At 40.1% G+C, this 14835-nt stretch overlaps 1 protein-coding gene across 1 annotated transcript; it reads right to left on the reverse strand.

Annotated features, from left to right (window-relative positions):
* Window positions 1-5931: 5931 nt before the first annotated feature.
* Window positions 5932-14248, reverse strand: LOC104611623 (vacuolar-sorting receptor 3-like). The gene is made up of 12 exons (XM_010278759.3): window positions 13530-14248; window positions 10834-11526; window positions 10660-10748; window positions 10431-10500; window positions 10272-10355; window positions 10090-10166; window positions 9908-9989; window positions 7972-8054; window positions 7834-7900; window positions 7232-7360; window positions 6783-6892; window positions 5932-6502 (listed from the first exon to the last, which is right to left on the reverse strand). The coding sequence occupies exons 1-12, from the start codon at window positions 13849-13851 to the stop codon at window positions 6404-6406; spliced, it is 1905 nt and encodes a 634-aa protein (XP_010277061.1). The 5' UTR covers window positions 13852-14248; the 3' UTR covers window positions 5932-6403.
* Window positions 14249-14835: the final 587 nt, after the last annotated feature.

The raw sequence follows: 14835 nt of genomic DNA on the forward strand, positions 1-14835 counted from the left end.
TCGTATTTTGCAGGCCTTTAGGATTCATTCTTTTTTTTTATTTTGAGAGGAGGGAAAGTTGGTAAAGGGATTTTAACTCTCATTGATCAAGATACTAAGATTTTTTTTTTTCAGATTGAGGTCCATGAAAAATTATGTGTTTGCAAACAATGTAAATAAGTGTGAATGTAAATATATAGACTATAAAGCAGCCCACATAAATTGCAAAGTTGGGTTAGTTTTGCACTGACAAATTTACCTTCTTACCAAACGGATGACGATTCAGCCCAGGGTTAGAATCTTTAGGCCCAAAATACAGTTGGGGTGGATGCCAGTAGTTGATGCCAATTCACGGGCAGGCATTGGTGTATAAAGTGATAGTTTTTGACATTTTGAATGGTTATAGATCTGCAAGGGAATTCAGAAATCTGCATTGGACCCATCTGTACTTTTCCGTTCTTTTTATTGATGTACTTTTACATCTTATTATCAATGTAAATATGCATTGGAAAATGTGTTTTATGTCATTTGTCAGTGCATAAATGCAATGTTGCCAAACACAGGCAAAAGTGAACTAGAGTGCAAATTTACCCTTAATCGAGATTTACACTCTATTTGCATCATTTCCAAACACAACCTTCATATCATTTACTCTGGTAAATGATACCTAATTTTTTCACTTAGGAGAAAGTTGTCAACACTTGGATGGGACAAAATTGACTCTTTTAATAATGGATTTTTATGGCTTAAACAATCATTGCCTTGTTTACTTAATAAATGAAAGAACGTGTGTAAATGTACGTACTTGGATAGATTTTTTCTAAGAAATACTTACCCAAGTGCATTTACCCAGATAAGTAACTTTCCCAAAAGCCAATGAAGCCTTAGGATGACATATCAATCCCGACCATCTTTCTTTATTCTTGCAACAAAATTCCCTCAAACTTTGATATTGAGGGCTTAGGAGGACCCCCCCCCCCCCCCCTTCCCCCACACATTCTCCCAATGCCTGAATGTGAGTCTTATTGGGGGTGAACATTATTCAGTTAAAACTGAAATACTGAACCAAAAATTTTGGTTTCAGTTTTTTCGATTTTTGGGTAATTCGGTTCAGTTAATTTGGTTTTTAGGAATTTCAGTTTTTGGTTTTGATTTTCAGAGTTAGAAATTCGATTAATCTAAAAAACCAAATTAACGAAATTCATTATATAATATGTAATATATAATATACAATATATAACATATAATATATAATATATAATATGCTATATATTTATATATTAATATATTATATATAGTGTATTATAATGAAATTGAATTTCATAATATATAATATATATTATAGGTTATAATATATAATATTATATATATATATAAATTAATTAATTAAATTTGATTTTTAACCGAAAACCGAACCGAAAATTTTGGTTTCGATTATTTCGATTTTCTTGTAATTTGGTTTCGGTTCAGTTTTCATCTTTTTATTTCCATTTATTCAATTTGGTTTTTAACCGAATAAATCAAATGCTCACCGGTCTTACGCCTCTTCTTCTCACACCCTCGTTCCTTTTAATTGTTTGTTTAATTCACTACTTAATCACAATTAATTCCTTCTAAATGATTGGCATTAGACACTCTACCCAGCTCAGTTGTGTTTTTTAAGAAAATCTAAAGCATTTAAGATCATTCAACTTCAAGGGTTGCATTATTTTAGTCGATCGTTGCCTGAAACCTGGCCCCCGGCCCCTCTCTGAGCTGTTCTCCGGCCTCATGCATGCCAATCAGACTCTTTTACTCATGAAATTCGTGAAACGTTCATATACAGATGATGAGCTGCTGGGTATAAGACTGCCTCCCATCTTTTGCCTTGTCAGGCATCGAGCAAACTGAAATTCTCTTAACCGTTAACACTGTGATAAACAGTAGGCCCTTTCTCTTTTGGCTTATGTAGAAAGATTGGAGCCCGTGGAAGCATTCTCTGAGGAGGAGTACCGGAGCTCATTTAGGGCCTATTTGCTTTTCAGATTTTGAGAGAAGGAAAGTCCATTAATAGAATTTTGATTTTATTGACTGAGATATCTATATATTTTTTTAGATTTATATAGGATTTATAAAACATTTATTTTTTGTGGATAAATAACTTTTCCACATAGAAAAAATTTGCTAATATTTGGACGGGACCTTCCTCCACTAATACTCCTTCCAAATCCATTTAGACATGACAGCATGCTTGGATTAATTTTGTTTTTACAACTCAACTTTATCCATTCTTACTCAAGTCTGAATACCAAGCATACAGGATAAGGCCAGAAACAGAAATTAGAACAAAAGAACGTCACAGTATCAACTTCTGTTATGGTCACACCATCCGGCAAGGCACCGTGGCGCAGTCATAGGCAGCAGCCCGCACAACAGGCCACACAACAGTGGGCACCGCCTGGCAGCACTGCAGCATGCACTGCCAATAGCGCGCAGCACGCATCACCAGGCACAGTGCACACCGCACGCACCGCACGGCAGCACGCACCATGCACACGCCCGACACCGCACGGCAGCAGCACCATGGCGCACAGCACGCACCGCCAGGCAGCAGCACCATGGCGCGCAGCACGCACCGCCAGGCAGCAGCGCGCACCGCACGCACTGCACGCCAGCACGCACCGCGCACACACACAGCACCGCATGGCAGCGGCACCATGGCGCAGCACGCACCGCTAGGCAGCAGCACGGTAGCAGCACCATGAGGCGCGTGCACGGCAGCGGCACCCTGAGGCGTGCGCATGCACTGCGCGGCAGCAGCACTGCGCGCACGCACCGCGCGGCAGTGGCACCATGAGCCGCGCGCACGCACCCGGCAGCAGCAGTAGAGCGGGGCCCACACAACAGCTCATGGGGGTGGGCCCACCCTTATCTGAACACATCAAGCCAACTCGCCGCCAGCTTACCTTATCCTTATCTTATCCCTTATCCCTTAGCTTTATCTTAATCTCATCCTTATCTTATCTTAAGTAAGAGTGAGTTACCAATAGGAGTAGGTAATTAGGAGTTTGAGTTCAAGTTGGAGTTTGAGTTTAATTAGGAATTTTCTTCTGTAATCTCCTATTTAAGGAGCTACGAATTGAAATAAAACATTATTCAGTTTTCCAGCCAAGAAAAGAGTGAGGAGAGTTCGGGTGGTCTCTTGGACAAATCACCCATTGGGTTTCCGTAATAGGGTCTGTAAGCAAGGGAAGGCGCAAGGGGAAGCAGGGGGCTTTCGCACCGTGGACCGACCCGTGATGGGATCCTACGTGCGGGACCATAACAATTGGTATCAGAGCCAAACGTCATGGGCGATATGGAGAAGTTGTCTTCCAAGGTCCACGAACTGGAACACCAACTTGCAGAAACCAGCATGGAGGTTCGTGAAGTCAGGGAAGACGTCCGGGAGATGCGACGCCTGCTGGAAGCATTCCTCTCCAATAAAGAAATGAGTCCGGAGGGAATCGCCAACACAAACAGACGTCGTCCGGACTGGGTAGAGGCATGCAGCGAACAACAGATCGCTGCCCCTACAGCCGTAGTTAATTCCAAGGATCAGTGCACGGAGGATGAAACTGTAAAGTCTCCTCTTTTGGCCAGGGACGATGACACGAACATTATAGTAGAACCTGCTGAATGCGCTCCTTTGACGAAGGCAGGTGGGCTTGGCAATGTTGCTGGGGCTTTACTGAAGGCCTTGGCTCAGCGTGGACATAAAGTTATGGTTGCGGCACCACCGTATGGTAACTATACAGAAATCCAAGAAACAGGAGTGCGCAAGAGATGTAAGGTGGAGGGGCAGGATATAGAGGTAATTTTTTTCCAAGCTTATATTGTTGACATAGATTTTGTGTTCATGGACAGCCCTATGTTTTGTAATATTGAGGAAAAAATATATGGGGAAGGCCGAGAGGATATTTTAAAACGCATGGTCCTCTTCGGTAAGGACACTCTTGAGGTCCTCTACTGTAAGCATACCCGGTACAGCATTCTTGTGATCCACAACAGAGCACAACGGGGTCATGGTCCAGTACGTGATTTCTGTTATGTGGACCTTCCACAAAACTACTTCAAACTATATGACCCAGGAGGTAGGGAACACTTCAATGTCCTTGCGGCTGGCCTGAGTGCAGCAGAGCGTGTAGTCACTATAAGCCATGGCTATGCCTGGGAGCGGGAAACAAAAGAAGGTGGCTGGGATCGGCACCAAATAATCCAGCGTGACGCACAGAGAGATGGGGCAGTCCCTGCTGTTCAAACTGTTGCTGGACTGAGAAATTGTGTGCAGTCGTTGGATCCATTCGTAGAATCCCAAGCCATGTATCCAAAACACAAGCTTGAGGACAAGCTCGTAGTCCGGGAGGGGTGTAATGTTATGGTCACACCATCCGGCAAGGCACCGCGGCGCAGTCATAGGCAGCAGCCCACACAACAGTGGGCACCGCCTGGCAGCACTGCAGCATGCACCGCCGATAGCGCGCAGCACGCATCGCCAGGCACAGCGCACACCGCACGCACCGCACGGCAGCACGCACCATGCACACGTCCGGCACCACACAGCAGCAGCACCATGGCACGCAGCACGCACCGCCAGGCAACAGCGCGCACCGCACGCACTGCACGCCAGCACGCACCGCGCACACACACAGCACCGCATGGCAGCGGCACCATGGCGCAGCACGCACCGCCAGGCAGCAGCACGGTAGCAGCACCATGAGGCGCATGCACGGCAGCGGCACCCTGAGGCGTGCGCACGCACTGCGCGGCAGCAGCACTGCGCGCACGCACCGCGCGGCAGTGGCACCATGAGCCGCGCGCACGCACCCGGCAGCAGCAGTAGAGCGGGGCCCACACGACAGCTCATGGGGGTGGGCCCACCCTTATCTGGACACATCAAGCCAACTCGCCGCCAGCTTACCTTATCCTTATCTTATCCTTTATCCCTTAGCTTTATCTTAATCTCATCCTTATCTTATCTTAAGTAAGAGTGAGTTACCAATAGGAGTAGGTAATTAGGAGTTTGAGTTCAAGTTGGAGTTTGAGTTTAATTAGGAATTTTCTTCTGTAATCTCCTATTTAAGGAGCTACGAATTGAAATAAAACATTATTCAGTTTTCCAGCCAAGAAAAGAATGAGGAGAGTTCGGGTGGTCTCTTGGACAAATCACCCCAAAGGAGAGTTCGGGTGGTCTCTTGGACAAATCACCCATTGGGTTTCCGTAATAGGGTCTGTAAGCAAGGGAAGGCGCAAGGGGAAGTAGGGGACTTTCACACCGTGGACCGACCCGTGACGAAATCCTACGTGCGGGACCATAACAACTTCATGGTAACACAGATACTACAAAAACAGAAGACAAAAAAGAAAAGAACTCAAATATATAAATCGATTAAATAAACATGAAGGATCACTCAGACAATCGTTATTCATTGCCGGAATTTCAGTTGCTTTTTAGAAAATTTTAACAGGCATATATGTATTGCAATCTAATGACGATTTTGAGGCAATTTTTGGTGAACGAATGATGGGTATCTGCTGCAGTGTTGACAACACTGACACTTTTAGGAAGGAATTGAATTTGATAACGTGAAAGCTTGAAAATTTGATGCCTCTTCATGTTCTACTGGCCCTCGCACCATTCATATGTTTCTTTTCAATACCGAACAGAAAAGTTTCTCGTTTTAAAATGGCTTTCTTTGAAAATTCAAAGAGGAATGAAGAGAAAACCATTATGTCTATAGACTCTATAACATAACCTATGTCTCGCAGTTATTTTTGGGAGTAGATTTTCAACAATAAGCATTGCTCTGCATACACTAAGTTACCATCTTATGCCGTACAAATATCACTTGATACATCCACGCTAAAAATAAAAATAAAATGATTGTGAAAATTCTAAGAACAAAATCATTCTAAGTTTATAACCCCTTTGACTCGTTACAAGCAGGAATTTTTAAGCACAAGTGAATACATAATGATATAACTACCCACAAATTGATCCAACTGCCATTGAAACGGGCAAGGCCTCTTAAATCTTAAGGACAAATGCGGAAGATTTAGTTAACATGAGACAGGTTCAGCCCCAGAAAATTTAGACGTGAATTACATAATTTCTCTTTGAATTGGAGGATACCCGATCTATCTTAATAGGGACAGGGACTCCATTAATTACATACAATCCATTCACCCATCCACCACCCAAAAGAATTCGCACCCAATTTTAGTAAGTTTCTCTTAAATCTAAGGACCATCTCTTCATCTCTTGTCTTACTTTCATAATCCACCGATTCATAGAACTTGAGGCCACTCCACGTGAAGAGAAGCATTCTTGCATTCTTGATGGAATAAAGAGAGAACACCATATGTCTGCATCATCCAGGACTCAAAAACAAGGGAGGCCCCCTTTTCAGGCCCGATCCTCACTTGCATGATTTGGGACATCTGTTTGACTGTCTAGTGGCATGTACTGTGCCATTATAGCCCTGATTTCCGAGTCCATGTACGACTGAAACAGAAGAAAAAACAGAACGATAAAGATTTGGCAGAGCTTATTTTAATCACCTCTTTGTGCATATGCGTAACCGCATATAGATATTGAGAGAAAGAGAGAGATAATTAAGATGATTATCCTCAAGCAGTTATACATGCATAACATCAGAGATTTAAGTAACAAACTATCAAGAGAAAGTTATAACAGCATGACTGAAAAATTAATGCCCATCTGAACACAAGCGTACCACAAGGAAATCTCTTAGGATTAGGGGATTGTAGTGTTTTGTACTTACTCTTAGTCTATATTTGTAAACAAGATATGCTCCACCGGCAGCCATGGCCAATCCTATAAAAATAACCCAAACAGCAGTCCATGCAGTTTTTGTTTCACTAGCTCTCTTACCTGTAGATCATCATAAAGAGAATCAAATAAAACAGCACAAGTACAACTTTATGGATACATCTATGTGGATCAATAAAGCTTGAGATAAAACCATTCATGCAGGTTAATGAGTTCACATCTGCGCCTCACAGAGGGCACCCCACAAACGCTGCACAGCACATCTCAGCATGCATTGGGAACATCTTCCGTACTTGTCAGTGGGAGATGTTCCCAATACACAGTTGGGATGTGCTGTGGGGCGTTTGTGGGGAACAGATGTGAATTCGTAAATATTATGCAAACTCATGTATGTATATGTGTGCACACGCATAGGAGAGAGAGTAAAATTGCTATACTCACTTATGCAGGTGTCATGGTCCCTAATGTACAAGAGCTCTCCACTGCAAGTGCATTCATAGCTACCCCATATATTGTTGCAGCTGCATTCAGGGCACTGGCAAGCTTTCTTTTCTTTGCACTCATCAATATCTATCAGTAGCAAGAATAAGGTACAAAAAGGGGAAAAAAAAATTGTTAAACTTGGAACGTGTTTTAGCTTCTTTACACTATATCCCAATGCAATTACAATTTATCCATCTGCAAAGCTGCTAAGTCAACTTGCATTTCATAACGGATTCACTACATCTGTCAGATGGATCATGATAATGATCTATAAACAGCAATTGTGTACAGCAAAAAAATGGTACAGTTGATATATGTCTGTATATTTACTGAAGCATAAAATGTGCTGTAGGATGTGTATGCAACTAAGCATTCATGTCAATTTTTAGGTCATGTATGCACTTGGATTCTAGCTACCATGTCTACTGGGTCCCTTAAGGTAAATCTCACATTTATCATACTTATAGAGAAAAAAAGTAATTGTTTCTTTTGTTTTCATTTTCTTCTTTTTTATGGCATACGTCTAGAACAGAAGATACTGGCAAGGCAGGATCTCTTACCTTCACAGCTCTTAACACCATCACCTATAAATCCTGGAGGACACTGGCACTTACTGTTCTCAACATCCTGATAATGACAATAGTGAGTATACTAGACCATATAAGGAGGAAAAAAAGTTAGCAAAGACTATCACCAACCACACAAGCAGAGAAGGTCTTTCCATCTCGAGTTTCATGCCAACAACCACCATTATTTATCTTACATCGTCCAGGTCCACTTGCTGCAATGTGAAAAATAGGTGCAATACAAGACCATAAGATGCTAGAAAAAATGGCACATCAAAAGCATACTTGAAAAGAAAATTTTCATTGGAACTAAAGCTATAAAAGAATAAAAACATTTAATACCTGAAGCTGATGCATGAATAACATTTAACATAACAACAATCAAAAGAGATTTTATTAACAAGGAAAAGGAAGAGAAGTAAAAGGCCAAATACAGCTGAAGTATGTAGCCTGGGCCTGGTGCCCCCAATGAAAAAGGCCTTCAGTCCCACCTCTTTCAACTGAATTTGCTAGGTCATTAGCTGATCTGCAGATCCACCAGAACAAGATATACCATCTGGAAGCAAATGCCCTAGTCTTTTTATTGAGAAATCTGAGATGGAAAAGATCCATCTACTGTCAAAAACAGCTAACCGGTCACAATAAGACAAACAGCTCAGACCTTAAAGAATACCTTTCCCCACTGGACCTGAGAAGCTCATGAAAATGAACCCTTGGCAGTTTCTAAAGATTCCAACAATAACTGATGATCTTAGACTACCCAAAACACAAAATCCCTTTACCCAATGTTGGTACCAGCTATATGGTCCTAGGATATGTGGACTGGGCACAGACAGGCCTAACCTTTGGCTCTGTTTTTTTTCTTTCTTTTTTTTTCGGCACAAGGTGGCTTCTTTCAGATTACCCAAAAGCAACAATCAAATTAAGATTCACACTATTCTCTCTTTTTTTTTCTTGAGAAAACATATAATAATCTTTTAACATGTAAGAAAAAATGTAAATGGCATGATGTACATCAATGTACAATATGTACAATGGAAACCACCCATCCAAAAAAACCAAGTTAATTCCTCTGAGGATCCATCTTATTCCAGTAGGAATAGATGGTAAGATTCCTCTAATTTCATTGAAATAGTGTGCTGAAACCATGGCCCCTTTCCTACTCCTTTTGCACTCTTGGATATCCATGCAACTTTTAGGGGGGAGAGAAAGTGAGATTTTATATTAATGTTCAGGTCAACAGGAGAGATTCTGTTAGAGCTTTTTTTTTCCCCTTTTAATGCAAGGACTCAAATTAGCAAGAAATCTCAATTCTGGGAGGCTGTAAATTGAAGAAGATTCAGATGTTGGTGTAGGCTGGATGATAAGAGAAAATGCATGGCCATGAAAATATTGGCAAACCTTAAGAGAAACTAGATCTCTAGTATCCATGAGGAATTGCTTGTTCCAATAGATTAGAAAATCAGCAAATGTTCTAGTGAAAGGTGCAGATGGGACTGTAATATTATCTGCTACAATCCCTCTGTACAAATTTACATTGAAGCGTCAATAATAGTTATAAGTTACCAATAAAAAAATTACACCCACAGCATAAAGTCCATTGACATAAAAAAAAAAAATACAGGAAGAAGAGTTTTGTGACAAAATAATTAAAAAAAGGAGTATCGTTTTTATAAACTTAAAACTAACAACTAAAACAAAAAATGTTTGGTGATCTTTTGCAACAAAAGTAATATAAAATGAGTTCTACATTTTTTATATATTTAGTTTATATTTTCTAAACGTTCATTATAGATTTCATACATTTTTATAGAATTTTCACAATTTCTATATACGATGTTTGGGTGACCTGCCATGAACTTCCATATGGACCAAAGTTTAAAGAATTGGATCAAATGCAATGTCAGCTAATTGCATGATATTAAATTGACATAGATGCTGATAATAGATTTGAATGTTCAAGTGTCTCTAACATGCATAAATGAATAAAAGGCTATATGTGATAAGCATGTATTCATTTTCATCCCCTTCCCCAAGCATGCAGAGAGAGAGAGAGAGAGAGGGAGACCTTCACAGGTGCTGTAACCATCTCCTTTAAATTGTACACCATTGACCATGGGACACTCACAAACTCTTCCACGGAATGTATCCTGAATAAATTTAGCAACTGTTAGCAATAAAGGAGATAAATAAATTACTAGATATGTGGAGATCTTTTTTCTGTGGCTGCAGTGGGGGTGGGGGGACTACCTTGCAGGCAGTGATGTTGGCCAATTTATCTTGCCAGCAACCACCATTATTATCCAAACATTCATTTGTCTCTATATCTACACAAAATAAAACCCAGCTCAAAACAGATGTTGCTAATGAACATAGAACTTGAGGGAGTTGAAAATTTTAAAATTTGCCCAAAACTTATAATTAAAGCTCACCTCCATTCAAACAAACAGCTGGCTCAGTAGTTTCCTCAAAACCAGCACAAATGGCCTTCAAGACAGCACCTTTCTCTAGTTTTCCTGCACATACATATTTTAAAACCTGACACAGTCTAAATGTTCTTATAGTAAGAAATTCAAACTTCTAAGACTGACCTCGGTATTGTCTATTATTGACAACAAGGGTAGGCAGTATAGTCACATCACCTCTTGATCCTTTTCCAACCTAAAGGAAACATTTCTTCTCACCTTAGAGTTTGCATAAATAAAAATAGGACCAAAAGTTGCAAATAACTGCCAATAGTGACCTTTTGATTTACTAAAAGATGCTGCAGAACCACTAAAAAAGTTGTAGAAAAAAACTGCACTAGCAAGAAAGACCTACTTGGGCATCTTGTTCTTCTTCCAAAACAGGATTTTCAGAGTCAGTATTTGGGTCTCCCATACACTTCTCAATTTGTTTGACATCAAGTCCTGCCCAGATGCAACTTGCAAATTATAAGTGTTCCATTTATGATAATTGATATACTTAGAATCCAAGAAAGCAATAAAAATGTACCTAGAGATTTAAGGACACCATCAGCACACTCCTTATTGTATTTTTTCTGCTTCATGGGACATCTTATTTGAAAATCAGTTACATAATCCCACCAGATCCAAGGCTTTTTAGATTCATTTGCTACTCTAAATACACATAGTTGTCTTAAATTTTCAATAACTACATCCTTCCCTTCATAACCCTGGCTAAAATCCTGTTCAGGATCAGGTGCACAATATCTCCCATGGTTAATGCATTGGGATTTGCACTGTTTGCTTAATGTGAAGGCCTGAGGACAATACCAAGTTATATAATGGGGTCTGAATTGGGTATAACCACCTCGTTCAAGTATTTGTGCCGCACCCCTGAAATTCTTCACAAACTCCATCAGCATATCACACTTAACCCCACATTCATCATTGCTATTGGTCCACAACTCATACTCCACCCGATCATCTGGGTGTGGAACAGCTTCTCTCCAATCAAGATTAACATTGACCATATCCCCAGCACTGAGTGCCTTCTTCAACTTTTCGCCAAAATTTTTGTCAATAAGTGCAGATGGAATGGTAATATTTTCAATATACTTTGTAGATCCGCCATCCTCTTGTGGTGAATCCATGGTTATCAATGGTTCCTCAACGTTATCTGCAACAAGCACTGCAGAAGCCCCAGCGTTCTGGGCATTCCAAACTTTCAAAGCAAAAAAGCAATCTGCAAGGAATATAAGGTATTTTAATCCCTTAAAATTGTCTTTGGTGAAGAGGGGGGAAGAGTTAATACTTAATACTTTAGTAACAGAATGTTTAGAACCAGTAGCTCAAACTCCGAGGAGAAGAACAAGATCATAACTATAAAGCAATCTTGGGAAAATTAATGACAATGATAATGACAACAAAGGTGGTGCTGTGGTTGCAAATCATGGCTGCATAGAGCTAAAATATTAATGATAATGTTCTCCATGTTACCCGTAAGATCATCATATGTATTATATAGTGGAACAAGCCCCTATCAGTGTAGCTATGATAATCTGCGTTACATGAAAAGAAATTAAAAATGAAGTTAAACAAATTGGATAGCTGCAATTTTACCCTAAATGAAATGATTATGTAGCACCAAAAACATAGTACTAGTAAGACTAGAAGATGTGAAGCCCTCAAGCCCTTAAACCAAAAGAGGGAAACTTATTTACGATTACTATTTGAGGTTTACACCTCAGCAATTTAGCCCCACTTACCTTTGAAAATCTTGATTGCAAGACCAAGGATGTTACATGGGCAGTGATTCTTTCCTTCCAAAGAGGCTTATATGGAGCAGGATTTTGGGCAATCAAGTACAACACATCTATATTGTGAATGTACTGGAGATGGCGATGTTGAGATAGATTACTAGTAAGACTAGAAAAGGGCAAAACCAGAACCAAGTGCATATGTGATAACATGAGGAAAAGAAAGCTGGCCTAGGCATGTACAAAAAAAAAAAGAAAAGCAACTGTACTAGTAAAATAGAGAAATCTAATTCAAGTTGAGGATTCTAAAAGAGCCAAAGAAGGCCAAAGAATATATGGTTGTCATAGCGAGATATTGAAGAGGCAGGACTCAACAGAGGAATATGACCTATACATAAAGTGGATTGACAAAATGGTCCTAAAGTCAGCTCCATGCCATTAGAATAAGGCTCTGTTGAGTTCAGTTCCTTATAGCATATATATTCTAAACCCAAATTCAGTTTCCCCTCCTTCAAACTCAAACATCTCGGTTAATGAGGGTCCTCTAGATTAACTAAAATTCTAATTCATTTCATCTAATCAATGCAAGAAATATCTAAGTTATCAAAATTTGAATGTTGCCAATAAGAAGATAACCCTTATAGATTTAAGCATTGTGAGATCTTACAGATTCAACTTTCCATGTTAGTCCATAAGAAACATTTCAAAGCGGAGTGTGAAATCATCTAGTGGGTGAAAGGCATGCTCAGACCTTAGTCCCTTTCAGTAAAATGAGTTCATGATGTTTATCCATTTAAAAATTGGTTTGAGTTTGACCTATTCAGACTTGCAAAATGGTAAATGATGTCACAGTTTGGGCTAGATCAAGGCATGGTTCAAGGGGTTAATTGACATACGAAAATTGTGCAAGAAACCTATTATACAGATGAGTGATTTTGATAGCCCAAAATTGCACGAATGCAGCAGTACATGCACTAGAACAAGATGAAACACCATGGATCTGAAATTAGTCTTACTAGTTAGAACTTGTAGGACAGATCGAAGGGTCAGAAGCAGAAGGAATAAAGAAACAAACTCAAAGTAGAATCCTACTAGTAGCCCTTTCCAGCAGTACTTATCTCTTTTTGATAGGGATTGCGGCAGTACTTATCGTGTTTACCCTGGTATATTATTAGGTTGGTTCACTGTATCTGTTGACTTTTGCCTTTCATCTTGTTGGTGGTGGCTTCTAGAGCTCCACCAGTATCCTTTAATTAGGGGGTTTATGATTGTGAATTGTGTACATATATTTTGAAAGTCCGCCCAAAAAATGAACTCGAAACTGAATTATAATAAGCTGGGTAATTTGAACATCTCATCACCAGTCTTGTTTTCTACTATTTAAAAGTCATCTCAAATATTAAAAATAAATAAATAGCAGAAAGAATACCTCAAAGCTGAACAAGAGTAAAAACAAAGTAAAATTCTGCCGAATTAAGCTAACAAGTACCTCCTCTATCGACCAATACAAATGTAGGGAGCGCTCCGGGCTTCGCCTTGAAAGATGTACCAAATTCGTTAAAATCCTTGCAAGCCTTCATGTTCTCCTTCGGATATACAACCGTCCCGGCCATACTTCCTCCATACTGAGGGATTCCAAAGTTACCGATGGCACTATCGTGAGTACCTTTTATGCTGTCTGGAGATGTCACAGTTAAGCTGTTCTTTTCCACCACAAACCTCGCCGTCGCCGGCGACATCAAAGAAACCTCTACCAACAAAAACAGCACTGGAAACCCTAGAGAGAATCCTACTGCTGATCTCCTTTCCATTCGAAAACTTAAATGAAATAAAATTTGAAGGAGTTCTGTTTACAACAAGAAACTGTGATGAAAAATTTGGGACGAAACAACAAACCCTAAAATCTCGAATTCATCAAAAACGTGTTATTTCTAATTTGATAAAATCAAAAATATAAATCCTGAGTCCTACTATTCGTACAGAAGACAATGCTCTGAAGACCCACGAACGTGACGAGGGCGCGAGAGGGAGAAGAGATTGATAATTAAGGACGTAGAAGTGGAATTTAATAGATTTATGGAGTGTTTAATAAAATTTATTTCGGTGATTTGGGTTGTTTCTTGACCAATAGAGTCAAGCTGTCTGGAGAGATAGTAGTTACGATTTTGCGTCCGGGGAACACCTGCAGGCTTCGGAACGGTGGGATTTGTTTAGTCGTTTGCGTTATGATTTATATGATAATAAATAACGAGAGAAGAGATACCGTTAGTGGGTCCCAGTTGACCCCGAGTCACTGACTGCCTCATTTAGTTTTAGGGTGGTGGCTAAGAATTGGGATCTGCTCCTCACAACGACGTACATATCTTGGCGTGCATTGAAAACATCTTCCGTAAATAATAAGATATAAGTACCGGAGATATCGGTGTAACGCGTTATGAGAGGACCAGATCCGGAGAAAGTGCCTCACACCATCCTCACAGTACATTATAGCCGTGCATTGGGAACATCTTCCCAAGAATGATAATAGTATGTATGGAAAATGTTCTCAACACACGGCTGCGATGTGCTGTTAGATTGGTATGAGACATGTTATATGAGGAGCAGATTCAATCTCATATCAAATAGGCGGGTTGGTAAGATCTCCTACTAGTGGTAACGAGACTTGGGGCTTGTTCGCTTATAATAAATTCTGAAGTCGGAATGCCTTTGAAACTGTAATTACCTTAAGAGATATATTAGAGTTGGTGAGCTTTTCTTGGTTTTGAAGTCTGAATGTAGAGATGTTGTTCTGAAAT

The sequence above is a fragment of the Nelumbo nucifera genome, chromosome 1 (assembly GCF_055504915.1).
Source record: "Nelumbo nucifera cultivar China Antique chromosome 1, China Antique-T2T, whole genome shotgun sequence".
In the NCBI taxonomy this organism is placed as follows: Eukaryota; Viridiplantae; Streptophyta; class Magnoliopsida; order Proteales; family Nelumbonaceae; genus Nelumbo; species Nelumbo nucifera.

What these genes read in the sequence shown, in the direction of transcription:
- LOC104611623 (XM_010278759.3), bottom strand. Translation starts at nt 13,851, where the DNA reads ATGGAAAGGAGATCAGCAGTAGGATTCTCTCTAGGGTTTCCAGTGCTG. An exon ending in CCAACATCACTGCCTGCAAG is followed by an intron (nt 9,990 to 10,089) that starts GTAGTCCCCCCA and finishes AAATTTATTCAG; the next exon opens with GATACATTCCGTGGAAGAGT. An exon ending in TGGTGTTAAGAGCTGTGAAG is followed by an intron (nt 7,361 to 7,833) that starts GTAAGAGATCCT and finishes TGCTACTGATAG; the next exon opens with ATATTGATGAGTGCAAAGAA.